The sequence below is a fragment of the Cnephaeus nilssonii genome, assembly GCF_951640355.1.
Source record: "Cnephaeus nilssonii genome assembly, chromosome: 3".
Lineage (NCBI taxonomy): Eukaryota > Metazoa > Chordata > Mammalia > Chiroptera > Vespertilionidae > Cnephaeus > Cnephaeus nilssonii.
In genome coordinates this window covers 20,543,885-20,568,203 of record NC_137074.1, presented here as the reverse complement: position 1 = coordinate 20,568,203, position 24,319 = coordinate 20,543,885, and the positions used below count along the sequence as shown (strand labels likewise).

The following is a 24,319-nucleotide window of genomic DNA, read 5'->3' as shown; positions in this document are numbered from 1 at the left end:
GCGGTTTCAGCCTCAACCCAGGGGGATCGTTACTCTTTCAGGTATTTAAACGAATATGTTGTTAGGTTTAATCTTACGTTTATGAATCCTTTTGACAGTGTGTGACATGGAAGGGAAGCTCATTACTTAATTCACTAGAAATCATTTTTTGGGAGATGACCCGAGGTAAGTTTCCCGTTCCACTAAAATAAGCTTCAGCCATAATGACTACACTGGAGTAATCTTAATTGATCAGTACTCTGCAGTAAGCAGGGCGAGACAGCGTATGCAATAACATTGTTGTAGAATGGCATACACAACTCAGTGTAGGAATCTGTTGACTAATACACATTTTTTAAAAGTATGGCTAGTGTGAAGACACGAATCTAATCTGACATCCATGGTTCACATTTTACTTTTCTTGTTCCTTGGATTGAGATTTCTAGCTCCGTGCTTTCTGGTCCATTTCCCCTTTTCTTACTCCAAGAATCTTTATTTAGCCCTCTTGTGAAAGGAATAGGCTTAATTTATTCAAACATTAACTAGTGGGCTAATTGACAGACTTCTAAGGGCCTGCTATAAAGCGGAGTCCAACCCACAAGGAACAGGAGAGAGACATTTTAGGGGAGCACACAGTTGCTGCTTATTAACTGCTTGTGGGAGTCAGACTTCATAAGCAGATATTTGACCTTGTTCAATTGTAAGAGTCCATGAAGTGGGTAAGTGGAATTCCAGATTGCCCAACACCAGGTGAAAATGCACTGTGAAGAAGCAAAGTACAAAAAAGTACGGGATGCCAATGATGTTCAAAGTGCCTGAAGCAGTAATTGTGGGGACTGGCTTTGGGAAATAGTGCTGAAAGAAAGGTAGTGACCAAATGAGTAAGATTTCATTTAAATACTATGAGAAAGAGTTTGAAGTTTATCTAGTAAGAAATTGGATATAAGTTCTACAAAATTTCCTCTTTTTCTGCATGAGTAAAATACATGCCTCTGTAAGGTTTTCTGAGGATTTTTTTTAAACTTCCCTAACAACTGGGAAGCAGAAGTAAAATTACCAATATCAGTAATAACCTACATCAGGAATGTAGTAGAATTCTTCATTCTGGTAGTGATGATGAATTTAAACAGCTAAACTTTCATCTTCCCAGTACTAGATTAGGAATTCCCAACAGCATAAATGTCAGGTAGATGTGTGGTGAGGCAAGTGTAAGAGTTATAATATTTGGGGAATGTCTTGAGGAGGGAGGGATCCACAACTGAACTACTCGTTCCCTGAAATCCCCGTGACATTGAAGGAAAGCTCATTATTGCTAGTGGCTCACTATATTCCCCTATAGAATCCCCTTTCTACCACTTCAAATTGCTAGTGATAAAATGATAATTGTACTTTTTATCAGTTGGTTTGAAGCCAAAAATGTTTGGGAGCTCGTTGCTTTGCAATAGATAGATTTGTCTCTGAATGTTCTGGGGCCCCACCCCTGCTCTATGGATAAATCTTTGCCTAAAAATAATGTGTGACTGCATCAAATTGGCACCTTGTTGCTTTTTATATGTCTTGCTTTTCATTGTGTACTGGACTGTTCAGGCCACCAGGAAAGATTAATGAGATGATGTGTTACTTAATATACAAAAGTCTCAGTAGAGAAAGTAAGATTTAAGAGGCTATGGAAACTAAATTACTAACAAGGTAAATTATAACTTTCTCTTAAATATGATATAAGAGTGATTGATAAAACATCATTCTGGAGAATGGCATTCAGGAGCCATCCTATATAATAAAAGCCTAATATGCAAATCAACCGAACAGCAGAATGACCAGTTGCTATGACGTGCACTGACCACTAGGGGGCAGACGCTCAATGCGGGAGCTGCTCCCTCGTGGTCAGTGAGCTCCCATAGGGGGAGTGCCGCTCAGCCAGAAACCGGGCTCAGGACTGGTGAGCGCAGCAGCCGTGGGGGGAGTCTCTCCTGCCTCCTAGGCAGTGCTAAGGAGCAGCAAGCTGAGCCTTTAGGAGCAGCGAGCAGGCAGGCGGTAAGGAGCAGGCAGGCGGTAAGGAGTGAGGGCTCCTGGACTGGGAGAGGGTGCAGGCCTGGCTGAGAGGACCCCCCCCCCCCCAGTGCACGAATTTTTGTGCACCGGGCCTCTAGTTATAATTATATCCTCCCTTATCCAGAGCTGTTCCCTAATGGGAAGATTGAAATTGTGCTATTGGAGTTTTATTTACACTGATTTTTTATTTTGAATAGCTGTTTATTCTGTGGAATTTGAACTTTGTTCTCCAGGAAATCGTAGAAATAGCTTACTATTGAATTTAACTTTTTATGTCTGTAGTGGACTGCTGTTTCTGGTTCAAACATTTTAGTAAGTTAAGAGTTGAAGAGTTTCTGAATTTTCATTTGTCTCTTTATGACTGCACATATCACATTTGTAGCCTTGTACTTTCTGAAACTTAGTATAACTAAGAAAAAACAGTGATTTTGAGGAATTTAAAGAGCACAGAAATAATCATGAAGGAAATAAAATTGCTTAGGTAATAAAAGAAGAGCCAAACACTAGAAAATCAGGAAGTTAAAAGTAGGCATACTTTTTTTGTGAAATTCTAAAATATGTTCTGTGATTAACGCTTTGAGTGTTACAGATACATGGAGGTGGAAAATATTGAGAAAGAACAGTTTTTGCCATCTAGAAAGCATTCTAAAGAATAAATATGGAACAAGAAGTTCAGGGTGAGATAGAACCCCTTAGAAACAAAACCACGACTATGCTGAGATTGGCTTTGGTACCTTCAAGGGTCCAGGACAGTACTGAACTCAGAAGTGGACTTTTTCTGTCCTGCCACATTTGGTTTTCAAGGGTCTCAGCAAAAAGGGATGACTTTTTAAGCTGCAAGAACATAGAGATAAGAACATAATGTTTTATTACTTGAAAGAAGAATATATTTCAGTTCCTTTATTATGGATGAGAAAACTGCAGCCAAGTGGCTAATTAGAGGTAGAGATATATCTACAGGGTTAAATTTCCTGACTCCTTAAATATAATATGTGTGTAATGTAATGTAATACTAAAATATAGTATGTGCATGTCATTGGGCTTTTCTACTAGAGAAAAGTAGCACTATGACTGCTGATGCCTAAAAAATATCAACCTACTCCTGGAATACCTAATGCCCAGAAGTGACAGATTTAAAAGTTTTGTTTGTTTGTTTTTTAAGTGATGCATGTTATTCATTTACCCAGCCATGAGTGCCTATTTGGTGCTAGCCAGTGTTATAATTTAATGAATAAGACCTGGGAATTCTCTGCTCCTAAGGAATCTTTCTATAGTCTATAATGGAGGTTTGTAAGCCAAAATAATGGAGAGGGATAAATGGATAATGTAAATGAGTGGGTTGGGGCAAGAATGCAGTGATTGGAAGGGACAATGATGACATGGAAAACCGATGCCCATCTAAAGGTAGGGAGTTTTTCCCAGCCGGTATGGTTCAGTGATTGAGCATCAACCTATGAACCAGGAGGTCACAGTTCGATTCCTGGTCAGGTTAGGACACATGCCTGGATTGTGGGCTTGATCTCCAGTGTGGGGCATGCAGGAGGCATCTGATCAATGATTCTCTCTCATCATTGATGTTTCTATATCTCACTCCCTCTCCCTTCCTCTCTGAAATCAATTTTTTAAAACATAAAAAAATATAAAGGCAGGGAGTTTCAACCCCAATAAATTGTTGCCTATGGTAACAGGATCCTAGGATTGCTAGATTTTATGAGTATTCAAAAGCTGAAATTTTCTTTTTTTTTTTTCTCTCCTAATTTTAAAACACTAGTTTGATTCATATAAAATATGTGTTTTGGCTAGGTCCAGCTGGTAGTTGAGGCCAATTCCTCTACAAAAAGTGGTGACAATCCTATATAATAAAAGGGTAATATGCAAATAGACCAAACGGCAGAACAACCAGTCGCTATGACGCACACTGACCATCAGAGGGCAGATGCTCAACTCAGGAGCTGCCCCCTGATGGTCAGTGTGCTTCCACAGGGGGAGTGCCACTCAGCCAGAACCCCAGAAGCTGGGCTTATGGCTAGCGAGTGCAGCGGGAGCCTCTCCCGCCTCCACGGCAGTGCTAAGGATGGCAGTGCTCCCCACAGGCCTAAGCTGGCAGTTGGACATCCCCTGAGGGCTCCCGGACTGTGAGAGGGCACAGGCTGGGCTGAGGGACCCCCCCCCCCTTCCCCAGTGCAAGAATCTCATACAACAGGCCTCTAGTAATGAATAAAATAAGTGATTGTGATGGGTTTGGGTGCAGGGAGAAGGATAGTCTGATACCAGAGAAGACAGTTAAACATATTAACAGTTTATGAATCAGCTTGTTTATAGATAGGCATACACATTAGGAGTTACAGAAAATGAACTGTTGCTTTGAAAAATTGATGCTCTAAGTGTGAAGCTAATCAAACTGGTGATGATAATAGTAAAAATATGTATGCTATGAACTAGGAAGAGAGCAGGACCAATTATTTGTCTTGCTTTCTGAAGCAGTATTCATTAATATATTTTATGTAACGAACAATGCTATTTAGAATTGGGTAGAACTGACTGACTTATTTCTAGATAGATTGGTTATTCTTATATAGGCTGTAATACATACTTTAGCATCTATATCTAAGCTTAAAACACCTTATATTCTCAAAAGATGAAACTATAGAGATGGAGAACAGATTGGTAGTTGCTAGGGGCTGTGGGTGAGAAGAAGGTGATGGATAGCCTGAGGGAGTTTTGGGGAGTGATGGAACTGTTCTGAATCTTGATTATGGTTGTGATTTGAAATTGATACATGTATTAAAACTCATAGAACTGTACACTAAAAATATTTAGTTCTATTGTATGATGATAAAGTAAGAAGTTATTTAAACAACTAATTCATTATCTTAAAAGCTAATATCTGGGTAAATATTATACAAATAAAAAGCCTAACCTTTCTTTAAAAGCTAATTTCTGTATAATAATTTAAAAAATTAAGCTTTAGCCCTGGCCAGGGTGACTCAATGGTTAGAGTGTTAGCCAGTGCATCAAAGGTTGAGGATTTGATTCCCAGTCCAGGGCACATCCTGGGTTGCCAGTTCCATCCTGGCCCCAGTGGAGGGTGTGTTCGGGAGGCAACCAATCAGTGTGTTTCTCTCACATCAGTGTTTCTCTCTCTCTCTCTCTCTCTCTCTCTCTCCCTTCACCCCCCCCCCCCCACACTCTTGCTTCTCCCTCACTCCCTCCCTTCCACTCTCTCTAAAAATCAATGGAAAAGAATATCCTCAGATGAGTATTAAGAAAAAAAGTAACCTTCATTAAAAAAAAAATCCATTACCTTCCAGTGATGGGCAACCTTTTGAGCGTGGTGTGTCAAACTTCGCCAAAAAAACTGAGCATAACTCGGATAGTGTGTCACTTTGAGGAAAAAACATTATTTCGCAAATGTTTCATCCTCAGGAGCAGCAAATGTTTCATCAGAAATGGCTACGCGTGTCAGTGCTGACACGCGTGTCATAGGTTCGCCATCACTGCCTTAAACAATGTTAATAAATAATAGCCAATAGTCTAATGGTCAGTATTTATGTTAATTATGTCCATAAAACTTAGCATATTTTCTGGCAGCGGTAATGCTTCTCTTTGTGAGCTATTAGCTTTATTCTGTTCATGTGAGCTATGGAAAAGCTTTAAATTAGGTCTCTGAATCATGCATTGTTACTGCTTCCTTCTTTCATGTGCACTGTTGTTTTATCCCCAAAGCACAAAGAAATTACAAATAATCCTACCAGCAAATACTGAAACCTGTTTAACTTGTTCTTATTCTTTTTTTCTTTTTCCTGGTACTGGTATCAAGGACTTTAAATTCTAGATGAAGATTTTGTTCATTAAAATTGAGGTATATACTAAGCAAATTTTTTAAAAAAGAGAACTGGAACTCTTAATGTGGTATATAACTGACAAACTTTTAATTTTCATTTAACATTTATGTACAGACCATTAATTGAAATTTCTGGTGACGGTGATAATAATACATGTTTTTAGGGTTTCTTAAACAGTTCATTTAAACCAAATGAGGAACAAAATCTTTCTGATGAGAATAATAATGTAGATGAGCCCAGCCGGTGTGGCTCAGTAGTTGACTTGGAGATCACAGTTTGATTCCCGGTCAGGGCACATGCCCAGGTTGTGGACTGTGGACTTGAGGCAGCCAATCGATGATGTTTATTTCTCATTGATGTTCCTATCTGTCTATTCCTCTCCCTTCCTCTCTCTCTAAAAATCAATAACAACATGTAAAAATTAAAAAATAATGTAGGTGAAATTCTGTAAACAAGTCATTATTTGTCACATTTCACAGATGATATTAAGGATGCAAAAATAATGAACATTAGCCTTATTTAAAGAATAATCTTAAATTGTTGTTCATTCCTTTAGAATCAGATTCCAAATGTTTTATTAACTAGAAGTTGTAAAGATGCTATTTTGATTAACTTTAATCATAACTTGTATAGATTACTATTTTAAAATGTGATACCATTGCGTTTAAGAATGTTGTGTGTTTTTCTTCTAATATCTAAAATCAAGTATAACTTTTCCATGTTGGAGAAAGAATTCACCTCGGAATACAGATTTCCGTATGTATTGAAGCATTTTAGTTTCTTTAATTTGTGTCATTTTTTATAGTATAGCCTTGTTTTTGGTTGAGGTTGTGGAGATTAAATAATTAGCCAATTCAAGTAAGTTCTTATTTCAACATTAATTTTTTTTTAAAATTTTATGCACATAGTGTGAAATAATTGAAAGATTATAAAACTCAAATTCAGATTTAGGTTCAAGTTCTGCCTCTTAATAATTGTACCTTTGGCAAAGATTTAAATATTCTGGGCTTCTTTTCCTCATGTCTTTATAATAGTAATGCTTGCTTTGCCTGACTCACATATTTGCTATGAAAATCAAATCAGATAGCATATAAGAAAGGAGCATTTAAGTACTAAAGTGAAAATTGGTCTAACCAAATATTGCTATATGCCTCCATCATAAGTGAGGTTCAAGTGGTAGTGATCACCTTCAGCTAGCACAGCAGGGAAGCAAGACTAAATGCAAAGGAAAAGCCCTGATTGAAGAATGCTCTACTTGTTTTTGAAAAAAGGTGACTAGACTCCATGAACAGTAAGTTGTGCTATATGAGCAATAAAAAAAAAAAAGCACAACAAGTAAACACATATAAAACTGAGTATAAATTTAAAATGTTAGAGCTAGAAAGCTTCTGGGATTTTCTAGCCAAGGCCTCTTATTTTATAGATGAGGAAACCGGATAGGGTTATCCAGTAAGTTTTATAGTAGCAAACTAAGATGCATTTCTCAGGGTGGTTAAGGAGATTCAGGTTTTGAAATTAATTATATAAGGCATAAAATCACAATTTTATCACTGACTTAGAATGTAACTTCAGGCATAACTTCTCTAAGCCTGTTTATCTGTAAACTAGAGGCCCAGTGCACTAAATTTGTGCGGGGGGGGGGGGGGCGGGGAGAGGTGGGATTCCTCAGCCCAGCCTGCACCCTCTTGCAGTCCAGGACCCCTCGGGGGATGTCCGCCTGCCGGAGGGTGGGGGGGATCGGGCCTAAGCTGGTAGTCAAACATCCCTCTCGCAGTCCAGGACCCCTCCTTACCGCCTTCCTGCAGCAAAGGCGGGAGAGGTCCCCGCCACCGTATTGAAAAGAGAAGACTATTCTTAAACAGTTTTTTAAAAAGTTTAAAAGTAAAAATGTCACCTGTTTATTGTCTAAATTGTCATGATTTAATAAAGAACTAAAATGGTTTAAGTGCTTAAGAATTATGACTGATGGTGCTTATGGGATATGAAAATCATCTCCCAGAACTCTTTCTTTTTTCTTTTGTTACTCCTTACCGGGGAGTAACATAGATTTTCAGAGAGTGGAAGGGACGGGGAGAGACAGAGAGAGAAAAACATGGATGTGAGAAAGACACATCAATTGGTTGGATCAGGGCTGGGGATTGAGCCTGCAACCAGGTTTTTGCCCTTGACCGGAATAGAATCCAGGACCCTTCAGTTCATGGGCCGACGTTCTATCCACTGAGCCAAATTGGGTAGGGAGTCCTAGAACTTTTCTTGAATAAAATGACAGACTTTCGTTTCATTCAACCCATTAAGTGTGTGTAACCCCCTTGTACCCCTATTGTTAAGTATCACTGTCTATTTGAGTCTGTGCTGTATATGTTTAACAGAGCTAGGACTGCCTCATTCATCTGTATTGCCTGGTACTTGTGGTACCTTAAACATGATAGGCACATTGTGTTACTTTTTTTAAACCAAGGTTTTGTGAGGAAAAGTTGTATACAGAATTATATACTATCAATGAAGTTATGGCATTTCAAAAGTTATAGATTTTAACATTTTAAATTTCAGATTTCCTTTTTTTCTGGGGAGCCGTATTTTTGGTAACAACAACTTTAGTTGCCATTCTGAAAAAAGAAAACAAAGAGGTGTCAGTAGGAAAAGAAGAAACCCAAGGTATCACAGATACTTACAAGCTGCTTTTTGCAATTATAAAAATGCCAGCAGTTCTGACATTTTGCCTTCTGATTCTAACTGCAAAGGTAAGAGGTTTATAAAGCTAATTTACCATTCTGCTATAATTAACAATATGGTAAAATACTTCTGTTGCCTTTTCATATCATAGGTCCTTTTCCACTACTATTAGAATTTAACAATAAAAAGCAATTTTCAGTTTATTAAATGTGTTTTAAAAGGTGTGATGATATCAAATATAATTTCAAAGTAAGCTAAATGTTTGGGATTTTGAAAAGAATTATACCAATTTGAAGTAAGTCTAATAAAAGTGAAATCTTATTTAATGAATGATATTAATGCTTGGTATACAAGTGACTGCCTTGAAAAAAATAATAACTATTATAATGAGTATACATTTAACGTCAGAGACAGTACAATTATTTACTTAAGATGTGATTTACAATGATATAGAAATATATGACTATTACAAGTTTATTTAAACCATAAAAGAAATGGGGATTTTGGTGATGTTGATTTTATTCTTTATGTTTTCTGTATTAAGATGTCCTAATCTTATAGCTCTAAAACATTTTAAAGACATATGCTAGAAGAAAGATGAGTATACTTTGTTAAAATGAGCTATTGCTATTGTTGGAATTAATACTCCTCTAAAAATCTAAAATCAGTTATAGGAATTTCATATTAATATTTAAACTTATCTACATAAACACTTTACAACTATCTTTGACAACTCTGAGGTAAAAATTGTAGCTTCAATGTTTTGAAGTAGTGTTTCCTCCTCTCTAATGATAAGGTGGGTTAAATTTTAAGGAAACCTAGAAGGAGGCTTAAACTTTAGGAACTTAAGGTTCAAGTGTAGGAAATGCTAAAAGGTTCAAGGAAGACTATATTAACTAATTACATAACGTAGAAATCACCTTTGGTAACATTTTTGGTATATTTCCCCCTGTGTGTGTATACATATACTTTATATACAGAAATATAACTTTTATAATCAATTTGATATTAATGCTATATATATTTATACATAAACACTTTAAAAGTATAATAGGATCATACTGTATATAAATTTTTATCATATTTTTGTCTTATGATTCCATAATCATCAGGATTTTGTCTTAAATTTGTAGTATCAGAAATTAGTTTCCCCTTCTCTTGAGTTTTATATAGATGAAATATCCATGTGCCTGTATCATTAAATCATATTTGAAAACTTTTTAGTAACTATATAATTGTCACATTGTATAAATTTACCATAATTTATTCAGTCATTTTTCTGTTGCATATTTAATTTGCTTAGAGTTTTTAATTATAAAAATGTTATAGTGAATACTTTTTGCATAAGTATTTCTTTGATGTTGTTTCCTAACAATAGATTCTTCAATGGGCAATTAGTGGGTCAGTGAATATAATTGCTAAATTACTTTTTAAAAGATTGTAATAGTTTTTACTGTCCCCAGTAATGTGTAAAGAGGTGCTTCCGTTACAGAGTCTAGAATCCCATGTTCTCCTTTTAAAGTAAATCTCACCAAAAGTGACATCTCTCTTAAGTTTTAGTATCAGAAATTAATTTTCCCTTCTCTTGAGTTCTATATAGATGAAATATCCAGTATGTGTTCTTATGTCTAGCTCTTGTATTGTTTTACTCAACATTATACAGTGTTCCAAAACACACTTTAACAGCTGATGGCACAATTGATGTTTCTTTCTTTTCAGATATAAGCCATTGGAATTAATAATAGTATTCAAAATATTTATAGTTTTGGGGACACCCTGTATTTGTATAATTTATCTGTATTGTTATTTTAGCAGTAGTTTGTTCATCTCATTGCTTATAGCATTCCATTGTATGAATTTGCCACAATTTATTTTATCAACAAATATTTAGGTTATTTCTACTTTTGGACTATTATGAATAGTGTTTCTACGAATATTTTTTATATTACTTTTGTGAACCTAGGTGAACCTTTAGATGGGTAAATACCTAAGTGTAGAATTGTTGGGTCATAAATATTCACGTTAGTATATACTGCCAAACAAGTTTCCAAAGAGGTTGTTGTTTCAATTCTCCTCCCATCAGCAGTATTTGAGTTCCAGTTCCTTCACAGCCTTGAGAACAGATTGTCTTTTCAATTTTAGCCTTTTTGGTGGGTATGTAGAGGCATCTCATTATGGTTATAATTTTCATTTCCCTGGTGACTAAAGAAGTTGAGCATTTTTTATATGGTTATGGCTATATGAATATTCAGAGTTGCCTTTTTCTTTAAATTTGTAGAATTTTGATTTTTTATATATCCTAGATTTGAGGTTTTTGTTAGTTGTGTCTATAACAAATATCTATACCAGTTTTAAGACAGAGTAAATGTTGAAGTGAGTTTGTATATCTGATTTTTACAAACAAAGAGAATGGGTGAAATTATTTTCTAGACTGAAGTGAAATATCTTTGACCTTTAATGTTTTCATGGTGAAATTTGCTTTTTGGCTCCATTCCAGTAAGTTAAAGTATATTTCTTTAAACAATTATTTTATTTGATAGAGTTTCATACATATTAAAATTTTACTGTTTAATTTAAAGAATTCCCATATATCCTATCCAAGTTCTCTAATTATTAACATTTAGTTCCCCTTTATTTTGTAAATTTGCATTCTATTACCTATTTCTTTTGAAATGTTTGAGAGCAATTTGTACATACCATGACCCTTTATCCATAAATACCATAAGTATATATTTCCTAAGAATGGCAAAGCCACAACTTAATAAAATAATCAGGGTTTTGTTTTTTTATCCTTAGCCGAGGATATGTTTCCATTGATTTGTAGAGAGAGGATGGAAGAGAGAGAGACAGACAGACAGACAGACAGACAGAGAAACATCAATGTGAGAGAGAAACATAGATCAGTTGCCTCCCCTACCCACCCTGTTACAGGATGGAACCTGTAATCTAGGTATGTGCCCTGACTGGGAATCCAAACTGCCAACCTTTTGTTGTATGGGACAGTGCTCCAATCAACTGAGACACCCAGGATATTTTAAATTGATAGAATATTAATACCTAATCGTAGTCCATATCTAAATTTCTCCCCTTGTCCCAATAATAGCCTTTATAACATATTTTTTTCTTGTTAGGAATCCAATCCAGGACCATACATTACATTTAGTTGACATGAGCCTTTCTTTGACCTTTATGACCTAGACATTTTTAAAGAATATTGGCCTTTCGTTTATGTTTGTCTGATGTTTATTTCTAGGCTCAGTTATACAAATATGTCAGAAATATCACAGAAGTAAGAGTTACACCAGAAGGCATTTCATGTTCCTTTATTCCAATAACTGTTGTTAACTTTGATTACTTTGTTAACCCATTATAATGTTACTTTCCTTTTGTAATTATAAAGTAATATATGGGGAAATACTTTGAGATTATCTAAATATCTTAATTCACCTCAACCTTTACTTACTACTCTTACCATCCTTTTTGTTGTTGTTTTTAAGAATTAATCTAACTATACTTTTTTCTTCTCCCTCATTTTATTCAACTTCTCAGATATAATGTTTTCTCAGAATTACTTTTGAAATGTGAGGAGACCTGAAATTTTTATTATGGTCAGTCAGAAATAATAAAAAATGTGTATATGTGGCAGTGATTCTCCATTTTAACCAGATTTACTTGGAGTCAATTAATGACTTTTTAAAAAAACAAACAAATCAGTAAGTTTGGATTTGGACACTTTATTATAAGAGATTGAACTTTTGAAGTGGAAATTTTGTTGTAATTAGAGCCAGCTACAGTTCCTAAGAGTGCTGAATTTTGAGTTGTTTTCACTGAATATTGTCAGTAGACCATAGGGCAAAGTGCACCTTCTCTAACTTGATTGTTGTACCAGATATAATAACATACTTGTAACTGTCATGGGTTAATCGTGAAATTGAGTTTATTGAGAACTTACATATGCTTGGAAGAAAATACTTCCTAAGTCACAAATTAAAATATTTTTCTGTTTTTATATTGCAGATTGGTTTTTCAGCAGCAGATGCGGTAACAGGACTGAAATTGGTAGAAGAGGGAGTACCTAAAGAACATTTAGCCTTATTGGCAGTTCCAATGGTTCCTTTACAGATAATATTGCCTCTGATTATCAGCAAATACACTTCAGGTCCCCGGCCACTAGATGTATTTTACAAAGCCATGCCCTACAGGTAAAAAAGTAGAATCTTTTTAAATAAGAAAGGTTAAATGAGGAACATTCATTAGTGTCACTAATATCTGTGTGTAGAGTTTATATGGAAAAGGCTTGAAAAGCATCTTTAACTTTAACCCTTTGCACTCGCTTGCTTTTTTCTCGATTCCTGCTACCGATGCTGAACGTGTCGAGTCACACTCAACATCCGAGTGCAAAAGGTTAATATCATTGCCGAAACCGGTTTGGCTCAGTGGATAGAGTGTCGGCCTGCGGACTCAAGGGTCCCAGGTTCGATTCCGGCAAGGGCATGTACCTTGGTTGCGGGCATATCCCCAGTAGGGGGTGTGCAAGAGGCAGCTGATCGATGTCGATGTTTCTAACTCTATCCCTCTCTCTTCCTCTCTGTAAAAAATCAATAAAATATATTTTTTTAAAAAAAGGTTAATATCATTTATATACACTTTTCTCTTTTTTAGCCTAATAGATTTTAGATTCAAGCTTTTTTCCTGTGGTAGACACACAGATTTCTGTTTTAGTTGTTTTTTAACCTAAAATGGAAGTCAGCTCCATTTTTTTCCCCCCTATAGATTATTGCTTGGATTAGAGTTTGCTCTGCTGGTTTGGTGGACTCCTAAAGTAGAACATCAAGGGGGATTCCCGATATATTATTATATCATACTGCTGCTGAGTTATGCGTTACACCAGGTAAGCTTGTTGTAGTTTTCTGAGGAAGTAAACTGTTCTTGGTAAAATAAAGAAGACATATTTCTACAGTGGCTTTAAAATAATGATAATAAATTTTAAGATTTAAGCACAGATCTGACAATGAAATTATTTGACAGTGTACTTTAACCCTTACTACTTTTGATTTAATGAGTTCTCTTCATGGAAAGAGAGTTTCTTCTTTATTCACTTCATTTTTTTGTTCATTTGACAAATATTTTTTACATTTCAGAATTTATTTCAAACTAGTAATTCTATCCTTGCTAAGTATTTCTCAGTCCATCCCTAGACTTGGGTTCTTTCTTTCTTCTAGTCCAAATATTTGTTTCTTTCTGAAAGTATTAAAAAATAAGGATAGCTACTAGGTTAAAGGTTACAGGTTTTTGGTTTAGAATCGTTTTGAAAGTTATAACTTACTCTTTGTGATTTTGGAAGCTGTGTGTCAATCTGCTTTTTCTTTCTTTATTAAATATATTTGTAATCCCTAAAAATAGTGATACCCACTTTGCTATAGCCTCACCTAAGCTACTGTTGCACAATGGGGTTTTGTTTGGGGGCAAGTGATTCAAGTAAATGGCAGATGCCCAGCAGTATCCTTGGGACTCAACTGTAGTTATCGCTAATGTGTATTTTAGAGTTGCTTTGGATTTTTCAATGAAACCTAGCTTAAACATTTGAAAGTTATAGTTACATCTTGAAAGTTATAATTATCAACTCCTCACTTTGTTTTTAACTGAAACTAAAAATATGGCTACCAAATAATCTCAGTAATTTTTTTTGCATGCAATTGTCTCATTTAAAAGATCTCCATAGTGGATCATGTCTGACTATGTAAATCATCGAGGCCAGGATGTCAAATGTAATTTTCTTTTGTTTTGCACATACTTAGTTAAATAAAAGTTAAAAGAAGTGCGTTAGCTTAGCAAATGCTTTACTACCTGTCTAAGTAAAAGAAAACTATGATGTAGTAGTCCAAAAATCATTCGTTTGGCTTTAGATTTCATTAGAGACTTTTGTAAAGTGTAGTCACTGAAACCCAGACAATTAGATGCTTGGTGGGAGAAAAGGTATAAGGCCAAGTAAATTTGAGAAATGACACATGACACAACCCCTCTTAATGTAGCATCTTAATCATTCCTTCAACAAATATTAAGAGGACACTGATTCCATGATAGAAAACATCCTAAGTACTAAAGTTTAAGTGAATAAACCATGCCGAAATCCCTACCCTAAGGAGTTTATATCCTAAAGGCTTTCAAAGGGCCTACAGTGAAAGGGACCTGTTTAATTTTATGTAACTTAGTGTTTCTCAGTCTTACTTGATATTGTAACATCCCATGGGACAATAATCACAGGAATGCTGTTTGGAAGCATGGTTTATTTCCATATTCCTAAATGGAGAGTTAATTCTTGCCTCTTAAGCACTTTTGCCTTTAAGATTTATTTTCTTCAATTTGTCACATACATTTTGAAATGCTTTTTTCTATGTATATAGACAAAAATTATATTTGAGTGCTTACATGTATAATACATATATACATAAAATAAATATACACACATATATGATACTAGAGGCCCAGTGCATGAAATTCCTGCACGGGTAGGGTCTCTAGGTCTGGTCGGCAATCAGGGCTGATTGGGGCCTTCGGGCTGCCAGCCGGGGCCTTCCTTTGTTCCACACCGCCCCCTGGTGGTCAGCACACATCATAGCGAGCAATTGAACTCCCGGTGTCCTGGTCAAACTCCCGAGGGGACACTTTGCATATTAGCCTTTTATATATAGATATTTAGGTACAGTACAAATATGGGGTTTTGCATATTGCTTCAAGGCCACCTCATCTGTCATTTTCTCATTTGATCCTTCCTTGACTACTTACAGGAAATTAAGCTCTCATTTATCTAGACCCCAGTAGTACAATTTGTATACTTATGTTTAGAATACTTACTGCATTTCATCATATTTATTTATTCCCTATTTTCCCAGCCTAGAATAAATTCTTGAATGGCACAGAGAGACTGTCTTAGTCATCTTTATATTGTTATGATCTGGCCTAGAGCCTAGTCAATAAGAAATGTTCAATAAATGTTTTTTGACTTGAGTTTAATAAGGGTCATGAAAATTAATTTTAAGGTTTATAATTTTGATTTTCTTAATTCAGACTATAGTTTATAAAGCCTAATTGTATTAAAGATGTTTTACATTTTCCTTGTAGGTTACATTGTACAGTATGTATGTTTCCATAATGGCTTTTAATGCAAAGGTTAGTGATCCACTTATTGGAGGAACATATATGACCCTTTTAAACACCGTGTCCAATCTGGGAGGAAACTGGCCTTCTACAGTAGCCCTTTGGCTAGTGGATCCCCTCACTGTGAAAGAGTGTGTAGGAGCATCAAACCAGAGTTGTCGAACACCTGATACTATTGAGGTATGTTGTAATTTTAAATAACATTAAACTAATATTAAGGTATTAATTACCTCGTTTTGCCTCTAGAAGTACTATATCTATTTTAAAATCATGTCTGCCCATAGTTTCTCATACAGAAATCTACGTCTTTCCCATCATAACTAAGGGTTTAAATGCAACTGAAATCAATAAGAGTAGTTTACTTGAGGATGCTTCTAAGCAAGGGAGGAGCAGTCACTCTTCCCACCTGAGGATCGCTGTCATACACAATAGGTACTTAATAAATGCATTATTAATAGTTAAGTTTTTTAATGATAGCAAAAGGGAAATTTCATTGGCTATTCATTTAACAATTGTAGGTAAAACCAAGTGGTTAGTAGTTTGTTGATTATTTCAAAGTAACCATTAGCTGACTTTTGGAGTATTGTTTATAGCACGAGCTGAAAATTGCTCTACCCTTGTCAGTAGCATTAGAGAGATTAAGATATATTAACATGTAACAAAAATAAATTATGATCAATCTTTTAAATTACAAAGTAGAAACATGTAAGTTTGTAAATACTTCCATTTTGAAATTATGGAATATTTATTATAGTTTTATTTTTACAGCTTTGCAAAAAACTCGGTGGCTCATGTGTTACAGCGCTGGATGGCTATTATGTGGAGTCCATTATTTGTGTGCTTATTGGATTTGGGTGGTGGTTCTGTTTTGGTCCAAAATTTAAAAAGTTACAGGATGAAGGACTGTCTTCATGGAAGTGCAAAAGGAACAATTAATGCATTTATTACTGGACATTCTAAGAAAGGTAACTATAGTTTAGTTTTAATTCAGAGAGCTATGATAATCAGTGAACAAGAGTATAAAATGTTATTTTAAACAAGGAAATTATTGCTATAAAATGCCAAATGGTTAAAAAATAGAGACCTCTCTGCATACATGATTATATTTTTCCTTGACTTGTTAGTGTATTTACAGTTCACTTAAGGTCAGGAAATTGGTTCTAAAACAACTTTTTAGGCCTTGTTTGATTTATATCTTTTTAATTTACTGACCAAAGTGTTTTTTAGGCAGTAAAGCAGTAGCCATGAGTGGTAACCACACAGTCAAGTATTGTTATCAGTTCCTATCCTCAAGCTGTATTTAAAATTTTGGTAAAATATATTCAATGGAAAAAGAGTGTGATAATCAGATACTAATTATAATAGTCCTGACCTGTTGAAAGTTAAACCTCATTTTGAATTGCAAGTTGTTAAATTCTATGTGGAATTTCCTGAAAAGAGAATTTAGACTGCTGACTGAAATGCCATTTTAGTTGTTATTTTTCTGACCACAACCACATTGTACTAATGAATCTGTGTTTAAAAAACTATTTGAAATGTAGTTCCTGCTTTTGTAGGTATTAAAGATTTATAAGAAGATTACTCAAACTATTTTTTTATAAAATGAAAGCTATGATATTTAATTTATTGATTCCCCTGTCCATGCTTTTTTGGAATTTTTATTCCTTGTAACTTTTACCCTAAAGTTTGCATGTTTTTGTCATAAGAGCTACATGGCACACAGAAATCTCGTGAGGGGATCAAATTTAGTGTTGAATACATGTTTGTGGCAAAGTTTTGAAAATAAAAATTAAATGTTTTTTCTTCAAGTAGTTCTTTTGTTTGCTTTTTACCAGAAAAAAAAAAAGAACAGTAAAGTTTTCAGATTAAGTAAAATTTAAGTGAAAAAAAAATGTTTTAAGCAGTGAGACAGAGATATTTTGTGCCTTTGACAAATTAAATCATGTGGTGGAAGAATGTTTCTTAATTAAGCACTTTACTGGTGAGAAAAGATCTCACAATTACTTTCTACCAAATCAGGTACTGTATTTCCACTTATTAAAGCACAGTCTTCTGTTTGTAAACTATAGCTGCCAGTAGAGAATTGCTATTCCAGGAGAATTAAGCTTTTTAGTACTTTAGAAATTTCTAACATATTATGTACATTCAGTAATAAGGTTCTTTGCATATTTTATGTTGTGTATTACTCTGACTTTTTAAAGATTATATAAATCCTTCAAAATTGAAGTTAGAGAAAAAAAGAGATTATAAGTAGAGTCTTAGTAATATTATTTTTTGTTGTTGGAAAATATACACTAACTCCTGGTTTTTTTTTAACTTTATAACATAGGTTGAATTTTAGAGTGGGGTTTTTATAAGTAATGGAGGATAAACTGGGTGGGAGAAAATGGCATTTGGCATCCGAAGAAAGATAGATGAAGGCAGCGGCCTCTAAACGTGTGCATGGCCATTGGGAAGCCAGTGTTGGGCATTGATGACAGATCCTGCAGAATCACCTAGAAAGTCATCCTACAGACAAGGAGACTACACCAAACAATAGACTCCAGTACTGTGTCACATGTGAATTTTCATGTATTATAATCAAAATGTTTACTTGAATAAATAAAAAGTCCACTTAACTACCATATGTGAAATGTATTTTGATTTTTAGTTTTGGAGTAGGGAGCTCACATGGCCAGAATTACCTTTTATTTATTTCTTATTCATGTTATTACAAATTATACATACTTTCCAACATATTTTCAAGTACAAATATTTAATGACTGAAGTTTTAAAATATTTTTTAAGCCTTTAACTATGAGGTGGAAGCCAGTAATTGCATTTGCTCTAGAAATTAACAATTATTTTAAATGAGAGGCCCAGTGCACGAATTCATGCATGGGTGGGGTCCCTTGGCCTGGCCAGTGATCGGGGATCGGGTTGGCTAGCCAGAGGGAGGGACCGCGGGAGATTGGCCAGCCATGGGAGGTTGGCTGTGGGTGCGCTCTGACCACCAGGGGCCAGCTCCTGCATTGAGCATCTGCCACTGGTGGTCATTGCGTCGTCATAGCGCCAGATCGTAATGGTCACTTAGGCTTTTATATATACTAGGGGCCTGGTGTCCCACTAGGGGGGGTGTCTCTCAGCCCAGCCTCCACCCTCTTCAATCTGAGACCCCTCAGGGGATGTCCGACTGCCGGTTTAGGTCCGATCCTGGGATCGGACCTAAGCCGGCAGTCAGACATCCCTCTCACAATCCAGGACTGCTGGCTCCCAACCGCTTGCCTGCCTGCCTGCCTGCCTGCCTGTTTCTAACCGCTTCTGCCTGCCAGCCTGATCACCCCCTAAACACTCCTCTGCCGGCCTGATCCATGCCTAACTGCTCCCCTGCCAGTCCAATTGCCCCCAGCTGCTTTCCTCTGCTGGCCTGATAACCCCCAACTGCCCTCCCCTGCTGGCCCGGTCGCCCCAACTGCCCTCCCCTACCAGCCCGGTTGCCCCCAACTGCCCTCCCCTGCTGGCCATCTTGTGGTGGCCATCTTTAACCACATGGGGGTGGCCATCTTGTGCAAGGGTGTGAGGGTCAATTTGCATATTACCTCTTTATTATATAGGATAGACTAGAGGCCAGGTGCACAAAATGTGTGTATGGGAAGGGGGGTCCCTCAGCCTGGCCTGTACCTTCTTGCAATCCGGGACCACTGGCTCCTAACCGCTGGCTCCACTGGCCTGCCTGCTTGCCTGCCTGATCACCCCTGCCGGCCTGCCTAATCACCCCTAACCACTCTGCCTGCCTGCCTAATCACTCCTAATCCCTCTGCCTGCCTGCCTGATCGCCCCTAACCACTGCCTGTGTGATGACCCCTAATCATTCCCTTGCCTGCCTGGTCACCCCTAACTGCCTCTGCCTTGGACCCCGCCACCGCGGCTTATTCTGGAAGGACGTCCGGAATGATGTCTGGAAGGTCATGGCTGTCTGGTCTAGGTAGCATATCATGCTTTTATTAGTATAGATTGTAGTCATTTGGTTATTTGGATACATGCTTGTAGTGCATCCAGAATGACTTATTAATAGCTATGTTTAACTATATGGCAATCATGTCAAACTCAAAAGCTAACACAGGCCAAATAAAACAGGTTTAAGTTTATGTGGGCCATAAAAAAACCAAAAGCTTCAATTTTCATAGAAACAGGTTTATTTCGATAGAGACATGCTGAATAAAATGGGCTGAAATAAATGAGTAATCATTAACATAAAATAATAGAACATTTTTTAAAAATATATTTTATTGATATTTTACAGAGAGGAAGGGGGAAGGATAGAGAGTTAGAAACATCGATGACAGAGAAACATTGATCAGCTGCCTCCTGCACACTCCCTACTGGGGATGTGCCCACAACCAAGGTACATGCCCTTGACCAGAATCAAACCTGGGTCCCTTGAGTCCACAGGCCGATGCTTTATCCACTGAGCCAAACCAGTTAGGGCTAATGGAACATTTTAATAAAAATTAATATTTTTTCTTGAACATTAACTTACCAGGCACTGAGTAACTACACAAATTAATAAGCATAATGCAAGTAAACCTATTTTTCTTGTTCTCCAAAAGCGAAATATTTCCTGTTGCACACACCAAACAGTCAGTACAAGACTAATGACATGGCCCTAACCGGTTTGGCTCAGTGGATAGAGCGTTGGCCTGTGGACTGAAGGGTCCCAGGTTCAATTCTGGTCAAGGGCATGTACCTTGGTTGCGGGCACATCCCCAGTAGGGGGTGTGCAGGAGGCAGCTGATTGATGTTTCTCTCCCATCAGTGTTTCTAATTCTCTATCCCTCTCCCTTCCTCTCTGTAAAAAATCAATAAAATACATTTTAAAAAAAGACTAATGACATGGCAATCAGCTGCTAAAATATTCCCCTGCTAGTATTAGTGGAGAGAAATCGTGTGCCTGCGCGTAAGGCATGTAAGGGAAATGAATGCAACACAATTATAGTAATCAGTCACTAGCAAACATTGTAGTTCATTATATTGTAAAAATTAAGTTACAAAATTTTTATTAAAACGTTTCTTACACACCATTATATTGGCTGGGCCGCAAAAATATTTGTTGTGGGCTGCATGCAGCCCCTAGGCTGCGAGTTTGACATGCTTGCTATATAGCATACATTGATAACTGATGGTGTTTTAACAAATAATCTACCTAAATATGAGGGTCTGTTTATTGTAAATCAAGAGTACTAGAGCCCTGACCAGTTTGGCTCGGTGGATAGAGCGTCAGCCTGCAGACTCGAGGGTCCCAGGTTCAATTCTGGTCAAGGGCATGTACCTTGGTTGTGGGCACATCCCCAGTAGAGGGTGTGCAGGAGGCAGCTGATTGATGTTTCTCTCTCTTCCTCTCCCTCTCTGTAAAAAATCAATAAAATATATATATATATATTTAAAAAGTACTAGAAAGTACTGCCTATTTTTGTTTTTTATTATTTTGCTGATTAATTTTGATAAATTCTTGCTTTAAGGATGAACATTAACTCCTCTGGTTCATGTATATATTTACTGGCTAATATCGGTTATGAACATGTCTCTTTATAGAAATATCTCCATTTACACATTTGTTGCAGCCTGTATACATCTAATAAGAGTTTGAAAAGTTCTTGTAAGCCAAGACTAAAACTAAAAACTCCTTCCTTTGTAAATATCTTAACTTTGCTTGACCAATCATAAAAAATTTGTTCAACACCTAAAATAAACTTTGCTTTTTTTAAAAAAAAATATATTAAACCTTTGAAATCTAAACCTTCAATCTAAACCTATTATTTTATTTCATTCCTTTATTACTAGGACTTTCAGCTAAACAGATATCATTGGAGACTTGGAACCCCTGAATTCTTGTAAAACTGGATGTAATTTTTTGTTTCTCTGGAAGGAGCTCTTGTTAAAATCTTAAATGGACTGTGATCCAAAAAAGTGTGAAGTCCTAACCTTACTGTATGTGGACTGTACGATGAATTGTAAACATAAATTTGAAATAATAGTTGTAAAGCTAATGTTTAAAGCATCCTGAAAACAATTTTAAAAGAAAAAATCTACAATGAAAACTGGAAAATTTCTTTGTTTGTGCTACTGAACTTGAACCTTGAAGGGATTAAGGGCAGATAAGATAGTACTGCTGGAAGAGGGACATAAAGGTGAATTTTATCCCACAAAAGATATATCTTAGCTATTTAATCCTTTTATTCTTATGAAAACATCTATTTTGCCTTAACAGAACCCCCCCCCCCCAAATACATTTGATATTAAATGGTGGAGATCAATATTTAATATAATACAAGACCAGATTTGTTTTTGTATTTGGGGGGATCATATTTTTTCATGTATTTGAGAGGATTAAATCTATGTAACACCAAACCTGCTAAAAATAAAGAACCAACTTGTTGGGAACATTCCATGCATATTTCCACAGTGTATTTTACCTTAGTATTAGAGAAAGTAAAAAATAAAGTAAATAAATGTTATAACTAGGTTACATTTAATAGCCATTTAAGTTACAGAAGGGAAGGTGATACAGTGCATTGTAACTACTGACACTTATATATATTTTTATTGATTTCAGAGAGGAAGGGAGAGGAGGGAAAGATAGAAACATCAATGATGACAGTCATTGATCATCTGCTTCCTGTACGCCCTACACGGGATTGAGCCCACAACCCAGGCATGTGCCCTGACCAGGAATCAAACTGTGACCTCCTGGTTCATAAGTCGACGCTCATGAGCCATGCTGGCCGAGTGAGACTTTTTTTTTCTTTTTAAACCAGTGTCTTTGGTAGATAGCAAGGCATAATTATTTGATTCTCTGTTAAAAGGTTTAAAATACCTATTATACACCATGTTCTTTTCCACTTAGGCTTAAACCCTGCCTGATTTGGCATGTGCCATACTGTTAATGCAATCATTATTTAGTTTGAGGTTTAGAGCCTTCCCATTTCCTTACCTGTTAAGAACTTTTATTAGATTCTTCATTTTACCTCTCTAAATTTTTAGCAAGGAAGAATTGGCATGAAGAGCTAATATTCCTTCCTGGGATTCTATTTTGGTAGAGGCAAGTTCTGTATCAGGGCAGAATAATTAATGTACAGGACTCATGCCCTCCCCTTAAGTGAATAGAAACTTCATTAACTGTTGGATTATAAAGATTGATTTTAAGGAGTGTGTTTTGTTTTAACTTTAGGGAGTGGGGCAGAGTGGACATTTTGTAGGAGAAAAGTTCTTTGTTAGCAAAATGAAAATTCTGTGATTAATCATAGTTCATCTTTAAAACAAATTTGCCAAGTATATAATTAAATATATATTAAAATGTCAGCAGTATTAATTTGCATAGTTTATATGAAGTCTTGAAGTACTGAGAAAAAGGTTGCTACTTTTCAATTGTTTTTTTTGTCAATATAGACATAACTTCTTATAAGCATTTTGTGTGAAGAATGTTTAAATAGCACTACAGAAATGAATAAGGTATTGGCATAATTCTTAGAGAATTATCATAAGTCTCTAAAATTGAGTACCCTAGCCATTACAGTTAATCAGTCACTATTGTAAAATATAAATATTAAAGCCTATTCATTTCATCAAAACGAAAAGTAAACTGTTCATGTTAAGTTTACTAAATGCTAAGATTTTAATGATAACCTCAGGAGGCAAGTATTTCAGAGTCTTACTATTCAGCTTTCTAAATTGGGCTTATTACATGATAGAGTGAATGGCAGAGCAATGGACTACAAATAGGACAATCCTGTAAGAATATTTAATTCTGAACTTGATAGAAAGATTACAAGCTATTTTACAGGCATATATCTATACATTTTCTTTCTTTTTTAAAAAATATATTGATATTTTACAGAGAGGAAGGGAGAGGGATAGAGAGTTAGAAACATCGATGAGAGAAACATCGATCAGCTGCCTCCTGCACACTTCCTACTGGGTATGCCCACAACCAAGGTACATGCCCTTGACCGGAATCGAACTCGGAACCCTTGAGTCTGCAGGCCCACACTCTATCCACTGAGCCAAACCGGTTAGGGCTCTATACATTTTCTTAATATGTTGGTGAGTCTCTTATAGTCTTGGATTCTTACTTTGATTCAACAAATTTATCTTTTTTTGCAATAAAAATTTCTTGGCATCTTTCTCCTTTGAAGGTTCATGATTTACTCAGCAAAGAAAGGACTGTGGAAGAAAGGAGGTAAAGAGTTACTTTTTGTAGGAGAATACTCTGGAGAGGCGGTTTCCTTTTACATGCTTACCCCATCCCCTTCTGAGGGCAAATGTCATGCTTAGAGTCCCAGGCTTAGCAAAGCAATTCTAGCTTTATGGTTAAGCTGACATGGCCATTTTTGAGCGCTTAACCTTGTCATACTGACTCCAGCTGATTATCTCTGACTGAAGCATAGCCAATTTATAGAACAGCTATTAGTTCATTAGTTGTCTTGGCATAAAAACCTTGCTTGATATGAATGATAATGCCTAGACCAATCATAGTTTTATAGGAAGTCATACAAACAGTGTGAGATAAAAGTGTGTGTTAGTAGTGAAAGGAGAATAAAAAATACACAGTGTGGCCGACATTGAATTGTTGGAGA

General features: G+C 36.1%; 1 protein-coding gene across 3 annotated transcripts in view; it reads left to right on the top strand.

Annotated features, from left to right (window-relative positions):
* Window positions 1-20,008, top strand: part of SLC33A1 (solute carrier family 33 member 1) — a 21,286-nt gene extending 1,278 nt beyond the window's left edge. Inside the window, exons 1-7 of one of the 3 annotated variants that reach the window (XM_079767173.1) lie at window positions 1-41; window positions 8,427-8,617; window positions 12,567-12,751; window positions 13,323-13,440; window positions 15,672-15,887; window positions 16,476-16,672; window positions 18,037-19,994. The exon at window positions 1-41 is cut by the window's left edge and continues 1,278 nt beyond it. In XM_079767173.1, coding sequence (XP_079623299.1) covers window positions 1-41; window positions 8,427-8,617; window positions 12,567-12,751; window positions 13,323-13,440; window positions 15,672-15,887; window positions 16,476-16,643 — 919 coding nt within the window. In that variant the 3' untranslated portion in view covers window positions 16,644-16,672; window positions 18,037-19,994. Of the gene's footprint in view, window positions 42-8,426; window positions 8,618-12,566; window positions 12,752-13,322; window positions 13,441-15,671; window positions 15,888-16,475 lie in introns of all 3 variants that reach the window. The other 2 variants (XM_079767174.1, XM_079767175.1) reach the window with 2 other exon arrangements.
* The last annotated feature ends 4,311 nt before the right edge of the window (window positions 20,009-24,319 follow it).